Genomic DNA, 8,728 nt, shown 5'->3' with positions numbered 1-8,728 from the left:
CCCCTCCAGACTCCTTCCTCCTCCTCTGGACATCTTTCAGCCCACGATTAGCTTTAGCTTTTGTTTTCTCCATTGCAGTAAGAGTCACCTTTTCTCCAGTCTCCCTCATAAGTTTCTCCCTCATTTCAAACTCTCTTTCTGCTGCTCCATCACCGTTTTCGGGGCTGCATATTTTACTACCTGCAGTTTGTCTCTTTTCTTTCTCAGTTGTCTTTAGGAGGAGCGTTCTAGTTGTCACGAGCCTAGAGCGCCCTCTCTCGGCTGTAGACGGTAATGTTTTCAGTATGAATTAACATTTAAAAACATGTTAAATTATATATATTTTGATATATAAGTCGCACCTGACTATAAGCCGCAGGACCAGCCAAAGTAGGAAAAAAAAGTGCGACTTATAGTCCGGAAATACATGTCAGTTCAATTTTCTAAGCACAGACATTTTGGAAAAACAGAAAAATGGGTTCAAATATCAAATATTCGATCTTTTCCCCCACTTTTTCACTTGTTTTTTCAATTTTCTGTTTTTTATTCAGGAGAATCAGAAATTGAGAAAATTACAAAATTACAAAATTGCATCTGCGCTCCAATTATTCAATACCGCAATGGTATTCTCTTCCTCTACTTTGCAGAATATGCAGGTCATTAACTGCATATGGACCAAAAAACCCCCAAAACTGATAGACTTTGGGGTCAGAGGGGCTTGCAACTGATGGTTTTAAGTGGGGGGGCGGGGCGTAGCTAGCAGTATTGAACAATTTGAGCCCAGGCACAATTTTTTTCTAATTTTCAAAATTTCTGATCCTCCTGAATAAAAACAGAAAATTGTTTAAAGATCCAATTATTTAATTCGTCAAGGCGGAAAAAAAATGAAAAATTGGATATTTGAACCCATTTTTCTGTTTTTCCAAATATCCGTTTGTGCTTATAGAAAATTGAACTGATGAGCGTTAACACTGACCCGCTGTGCTCAAAACTCAGTTTTTACACCACCGGTTCCAGTTTGGTCAGTGGGACTCTTATCAGTTCAATGTGTTCTCAGCACAAATGGAGAGTTGAAAAACCAAATAAAAAAAAATATCCAATTTTTTCTTTTTTTTTTTTTCCGCCATGACAAATTAAAAATTGGATCTTTTAAACTGTTTTTCCAATTTTCTGTTTTTATTCAGAGGATCAGAAATTTAGAAAATTGTGTCTGAGCTCCAATTATTCACAATACTGACATGGTATTCACTTCCTCTACTTTGGTCCATATGGGTCAGTGTTAACGCTCATCAGTTCAATTTTCTATAAGCACAAACGGAAATTTGGAAAAACAGAAAAATGGGTTCAAATATCCAATTTTTCATTTTTTTTCCACCATGACGAATTAAAAAAAATTGGATCTTTAAATTGTTTTTCCAATTTTCTGTTTTTATTCAGAGGATCAGAAATTTAGAAAATTACAAAATTGCGTCTGGGCTCCAATTATATAATACTGCCACCATGGTATATATAATACTGTCATGGTATTCTCTTCCTCTACTTTGTGGAATATGCAGGTCTTTAACTTCATATGGACCAAAAAATGAATAAAAACTGATAGACTTTGGGGGTCAGAGGTGCAACTGATGGTTTTGAGTGCGGGGGGGCGGAGCTAGGCGGAACAAGGAAATGAGAGAATACCATGGCAGTATTGAATAATTGGAGCCCAGACGCAATTTTGTAATTTTCTAAATTTCTGATTTGATCTGAGCTAATGCGAAGCGATCCATCTGGTGGAGTCAGGTTACCGAAGGACCACACAAGGGTTAAAAAAAATTCAGATGAAAATTCAGATGAAGAGGATAGGTTGAATCATTTAGAATTAGTTCTGTCTATTTCTGTCTGGTATTTGGTTAAGAGCATGTATGCATGCAGTACAGGCCTGAAGTTTGGACACACCTTCTCATTCAATGTGTTTCCTTTTTATTTTCATGACTATTTAAATTGTAGATTCTCACTGAAGGCATCAAAACTATGAATGAACACATATGGAGTTATGTACTTAACAAAAAAGTGTGAAATAACTGAAAACATGTCTTATATTTTAGATTCTTCAAAGTAGCCACCCTTTGCTTTTTTTGATAACTCTGCAAACCCTTGGTGTTCTCTCAATGAGCTTCATGAGGTAGTCACCTGAAATGGTTTTACCTTCACAGGTGTGCTTTGTCAGGGTTCATTAGTGGAATTATTTCCCTTATTAATAAAAAAGCAAAGGGTGGCTACTTTGAAGAATCTAAAATATAAGACATGTTTTCAGTTATTTCACAATTTTTGTTAAGTACATAATTCCACATGTGTTCATTCATAGTTTTGATGCCTTCAGTGAGAATCTACAATGTAAATAGTCATGAAAATAAAAAGGAAACACATTGAATGAGAAGGTGGGTCCAAACTTTAGGCCTGTACTGTACATCGTGATATCTGATATTTTATTTTGATTTTTCTTCTTCTCCATATCGCCCCCCCCCTAGCCGGAGGCGGGAAGGCGGCGAAGATGAAGAAACCGTCGGCAGACAAGGAGAGCGACGAGTACCGCCAACGGCGCGAGCGCAACAACCTGGCGGTGAAGAAGAGCCGCATGCGCAGCAAGCAGAAGGCGATGGACACGCAGCAGCGAGTCAACGAGCTCAAGGAGGAGAACGAGAGGCTGGAGGCCAAAATCAAACTGCTGAGCAAAGAGCTGAGCGTGCTCAAAGACCTCTTCCTCGAGCACGCGCACAACCTGGCCGACAACGTGCACGCGCCCGCCGCCGCCGGTGGCGAGGGAGCTAACCCCGCCCTCAACAACAACAACAACAACAACAACAACACCTCGGCCAATGGGCAGTGAGAGAGGGGGCGGAGCCACGCCTGACGCTTTGATTACGGTAGCCTGCAGCTTCTGTGGAAACTTCTGTCACTTCACACGTTGGAGTTTAACGTCACGACTTTTGTTTTTGTTTTTTTTTTACTTCAGAAATGAACATTACACGCACGCACACGCACACACACACACACGCACATACGCACACACACACGCACACACACGCACACACACACACGCACATACGCACACACACACACATACGCACACACACACGCACACACACGCACACGCACACGCACACACACACGCACATACGCGCACACACACGCACACACACGCACATACACACACACGCACACGCACACACACACGCACATACGCGCACACACACACACACACACACACCAAATCAATCTTGGATATGTTGAGATTTTTCTAAACCTGGAGAAGATGTGGACAGGAAAACATTTGATTACTGGAGCTTTCTGGAAACTTCTTCTAGTTGTCTTTTTGGTTTAACTATTTTACACACACACACACACACACACACACACACACACACACACACACACACACACACACACACACACATACACACACATATATACACACACACACAGGACACACACACACACACACACACACCCCCAACACAGACAGACAGATTTAGAAACGTTGGTTTCATTCCGAATTTTGAAAAATTGTGAAAACTTTAAATTCTGGATTCTACTTCTCACGCTGGAAACTTTCTGATTTTATTTTATTTTATCAGATAAACTCCCCCACACACCTCCTCTCTCTCTCTCTCTCTCTCTCTCTCTCTCTCTCTCTCTCTCTCTCTCTCTGCTCTCTCTGTCTGCCAAAAATATTCCCACAATCCACCTGAAAAACTAGGAACACAAAAGTTAAAATTTTTAAAATTTTTCCAGAATGGGAAAAAAAAAGAAAATTTTATTGAAAGTTATTCTATTAATATAATTTATTGAATTGTGTGTAAAAAAAAAAAATTAACAAAAAGTGTTTTTAAAGTGAAAATAAGTTGACTTTTTCTAACACGGTGTGTTGCTCAGATTCTGAGTTTTTGGACTTTATTTTTTTTTTTTTTTTTTTTAAATTAATTTTTTTTAGCGTGACAGAAGATGCGACAGGAAGTCCCACGAGCTGGACGTTTAAAAACGCTGCTTGAAGGATCAACATGTAAAGTCTTTTATTCCCTGTTTCTTTTTAGGATGTGTATATTCTTCTTGTTATTCTACAAAGAGCTTTGTTAACAAACATGTCTTTTTGGCGTCTTTCCATCACATGGTACCAGCTCTACTCGCCTTTTTTGGGGTGTTTTCCGTTCTGATAAACACTGTCCCTGGTAGCTGCTAACAGCTAATTTATTTAGCATCGCCTCTGCGGAGGTTTCCCAGCGAGCTGAGGCGATGCCAAAAGGTGACGAGAAAACCTGCCGACTGCCGATTGGTCGGAGAGAATTGTCACCAATTGCTGCGTCATCGCACTAGATGTGTGAATCTAAACTGATCTCCCGATTCGATCACGATTATCATGTCAGCGATTCAATTTCATTCGATATCTCGATGCGTCACAATGCATCAAATCCATGTTTCTATTAAAGCCACGTAGGATATTTAATTTGTAGCTTTTCAAGCTTCAAAAACCAAACATTCTGCAGAGCTCTAATACTAAATAACTTGGCTACATAAAACTATACAGCACTGAGCACATGGCACCTCCTGAATGTGTTAACATACCAGAATATGTAATCAGAAATGTTGTTAGGCCGACATTACATTATAAACAGAAATAATCGATTATGAGCCGGCCGATTATCGATGCAGCATCGTCCATGTCCACGATTCAATGCATCCATTATTTGGTTAATTTCACCACCTCTAGTATCGTTGCAAATGACAGTTGTTGTTTTGTTTGTTTGTTTTGCTGCCTCCAGCTTCTTTAGAAACTAAATGTGTCTTCTGGTAAACTACCACATCGTGAGCTTAGAATTATATAAGGTTCTATCTCCACTTTTGGCCCGAAATTGAGTTTTTGACATAATCTGATCCCTTAGGTGTTTATTAATGCCTGTGTGGTGTTAATTTTGTAAAAAAAAATTTTTGCTTCCCGATACCGATTCAGATACCTGAACTTGCGTATCGCCCGATACCGAGTACCGATCCGATACCAGTGGGTCATATATTTGATTAGGTTTTAACAGCTGTATACTACTATCCCTGTATGGATGTGATATGATTTCTATCTTTGTGAAACATGAACAAACACAAACGATGAACACCACAAAACTTTCTTTTATTCTCCAGTTTGACAGTCAGTTATAACGGAAAAAGAACCTAAATAATCTACTTTAATGTAGAATTTCTTTAGGGCTTTATTACGTGGTATCGGATCGGTGCATAAACTCCAGTACTTCCCGATACCGATACCAGCGTTTTAGGCAGTATCTGAGCCGATACCGATACTGGTATCGGACCATCTCTATTCAGGACATCTTCTACATTCTGTACATATCTGATATGTTTTGGCATTTTATCTCCATATATTTTGTTACTTTTTAAAGAGAAATAACTACTTTTTTTTAAATCCAAAAACATCGTTCTCGTGACTTAACGATACCTCCTGAAGTAACTTTTTAAGATGTGCTTGAAGGTAGCACCGGAGAATTTCTGTTTTACTGTTGCCAAGCAACCAGGACTAGGCTTTAGCCACGCACCAGGAGAGCCAATCAAGCGAGTGCATTTCACTGACTTTAGTAGGTAACGGGACTGCGATGGAAAGTCGAGCTGGTACCACGTAGTGGAACAACGCCGCGGTTAACGAAAGCTAAAGAGTTTTTTAAGGTGGTATGTTTGTCCACTGCGTTATCTGTTGGGTCTTTTTATTTACTTTCTGAGTTTCAGCCGTGATTCACATTATGTTAACTGTCTGTATTTATCTCTGCACAGTGTCAAGATTTTTATTTTTATTTTTTAAGGTCTTATTGCTTCTGAGTAAGGTCTCCTGCACACTGGCTTGCGTGGTGGTGTCCGTGTTAATTTGGGATCCCATGGTAACCGGTTAGAAATAGAACAGACACCTATTTTGCACACGACACTCAAGCGTGTTGGAAGTGTTTCCAGACAACATAGAATAGGAAAAAGATGTTTATATGTCATTATGACAAAAATAAATGACATTTTGAGGTTTGAAAGTCTCTAGGTTTTTGATAACAATTCAGACATAAATGTCATTTTAAAATAATAATTATCTATTTTCAAAAGGTTTTCATAAAAAACAAAAAACATTTTAAATGTCATTTGAAATAATTTAGACACAAATGCATTTAATAAATTAAATTTTTGAGGTTTGAAAGTCTCTAGGTTTTTGATAACAATTCAGACATAAATGTCGTTTTAAAAATAATAATTATCTATTTATCAAATAACACACCTGTCAATACAGCACCAAATATTCTGTAGCCTAAATATTGACAAAATAAAGTAGAAGAACATGCTAGTTTTTCATTTTATCAACGGGAGACATGCATGTGTCCAGACCAGGCTAGCAGCAGCAGACCCCTTTCTGGTGGGGAAAGACACGAAGAAAGCCCCACGCAGGCAGTGTACGGGAGGCCTAAGGCCCAGCTCGGAGTCACAGGATGGATTGGGTTTCACTTTCTCACTTTTAATTGTTTGTGTGTCTGAGCGGGGTCGGTCGGTCGGTCGGTCGGTCGGTCGGTCGGTCGGTCGGTCCTTGGAGTCTTTTCGGCAGAGAGGAAACCTTGTTCTTAATGTTCTGTCTGTAAATCATTACACGCTGAGTGGACCCTGGTGTGTGTGTGAAGGTTAAATATCAGACCTGCACAGTTAATGGTTTACCTTGTGTCTTAACCTGTGTGAGTGGGTGTGTATGTATGTTTTTGTGTGTGTGAGTGTGTATGTATGTGGGTGTGTGTGTATGTTTGTGTGTGTGGGGGTGTGGGTGTGTATGTGTGTATCTCTGTATGTGTGTGTGGGTGTGTGTATGTGTGTATCTCTGTATGTGTGTGGGTGTTTATGTGTGTATCTCTGTATGTGTGGGTGTGTATGTGTGTATCTCTGTATGTGTGGGTGTGTATGTGTGTATCTCTGTATGTGTGGGTGTGTGTATGTGTGTGTGTGTGTGTATCTTTGTATGTGTGTATCTCTGTGTGTGTGTGTGTGTGTGTGTGTGTGTGTGTCAGATAAACTGGATTTAATGAAACCTTGCAGCTGCAGCTTTCATTAAATCCAGTTTGAAACGAAGCCGTCTGAGCAGATCTGAACAGCCCCCCCCCCCCAGTAGCGTGCCGGCGGGGGCCGTGGCGTGCCCCCCCCCCCCCCTGTCTGTGGCGTGCCGGCGGGGGCTGTGGCGTGTTGTTCTCACACATTATAATTAAGTTATCTTTGAGCGGGTGTGGCGTGTTTGTCTACCTCTCTGCAGGAATGTTGTTGTCTGTCTGAGCCACTCAGCCTTTGCATCATTATAAAGTAATTAATATTACACCCACTCCTTTTAAAAGACTCCTCAAATGTTCTTTCACAAGTCTGCTGCAGACTGAGGGTGTAAAATATGATTCCTTATTTATATAATCTGCAAAAACAACCGATGCGGAATTCATAAAATCTAGGTCTGCTCCCTCTTGGTGGATCAGTGGACTAATCGGTGGTTCTGGTCTTAGTCAGCTTAGATCTCTTTAGTCCATTAGTCATGTCTGATGCTGTTTTCGTGCTGAATGACTTATTTCCAAGAAACGTACGAGCACATCTCTGGTAAACACAAGAATTAAAGTGGTGCTTTAACATGACTCTTAGTGGAGAAACTCAGATTTACAGATCTGTCGATTAAATCAACATACCGTATTTTCAGGACTATAAGTCGCACTTTTTTTTCCGACTTTGGCTGGCTGAAAGATGGCCAGAGGTGGAGGAACGAGTCGGGAAGGGGCTCGTCCACTGTGCATCTACAGTACAGGCCTAAAGTTAGGACACACCTTCTCATTCAACGTGTTTCTTTATTTTCATGACTATTTACATTGTAGATTCTCACTGAAGGCATCAAAACTATGAATGAACACATATGGAATTATGTACTTAACAAAAAGTGTGAAATAACTGAAAACATGTCTTATATTTTAGATTCTTCAAAGTAGCCACCCTTTGCTTTTTTATTAATAAGGGAAATAATTCCACTAATGAACCCTGACAAAGCACACCTGTGAAGGTAAAACCATTTCAGGTGACTACCTCATGAAGCTCATTGAGAGAACACCAAGGGTTTGCAGAGTTATCAAAAAAAGCAAAGGGTGGCTACTTTGAAGAATCTAAAATATAAGACATGTTTTCAGTTATTTCACACTTTTTTGTTAAGTACATTATTCCATATGTGTTCATTCATAGTTTTGATGCCTTCAGTGAGAATCTACAATGTAAATAGTCATGAAAATAAAAAGGAAACGCATTGAATGAGAAGGTGTGTCCTAACTTTTGGCCTGTACTGTAGGTCTCCACGCCTTTTTAAGACCTCCGTGCTCCACGCCCTGGTAGCTAGTTGTTCTCGGTGCTATTATATAGTAGAATAACTGTTAATGTGTTACGTTAACCTACCAGACACCTACCGTATTCAGCCTGTTGTTCTGTGTGCTATTGTGTAGTTGACAGATGAAGAAGAAAAACATTTTTTCTAAATAAATGCGACCTATAGTCCAGAAAATACGGTAATCAATTAGTCGGTACAATTGAGTGAGAGTTAGTTGACTAAGAAGTTCTTAAATCGACCACAGCCCTTATAAAATCCCTAAAAAGGTTTGGCAAAGTTCCCACCAACGTACCCAACATTTACATCCTTATAATGTTATTAACTCGCCTCTTGTCCTCTGGTCAAAAA

General features: G+C 39.8%; 1 protein-coding gene across 1 annotated transcript in view; it reads left to right on the top strand.

Annotated features, from left to right (window-relative positions):
• The window catches only part of cebpg (CCAAT enhancer binding protein gamma), a 9,406-nt gene extending 6,418 nt beyond the window's left edge, over positions 1-2,988 (top strand). The window contains exon 3 of the mRNA XM_028572630.1: positions 2,490-2,988. Coding sequence (XP_028428431.1) covers positions 2,490-2,848 — 359 coding nt within the window. The 3' untranslated portion in view covers positions 2,849-2,988. The remainder of the gene's footprint in view (positions 1-2,489) is intronic.
• The last annotated feature ends 5,740 nt before the right edge of the window (positions 2,989-8,728 follow it).

Source organism: Perca flavescens, unplaced genomic scaffold (assembly GCF_004354835.1).
Source record: "Perca flavescens isolate YP-PL-M2 unplaced genomic scaffold, PFLA_1.0 EPR50_1.1_unplaced_scaf_25, whole genome shotgun sequence".
Taxonomy (NCBI): domain Eukaryota; kingdom Metazoa; phylum Chordata; class Actinopteri; order Perciformes; family Percidae; genus Perca; species Perca flavescens.
This window is presented reverse-complemented; position numbering and strand designations above follow the sequence as displayed.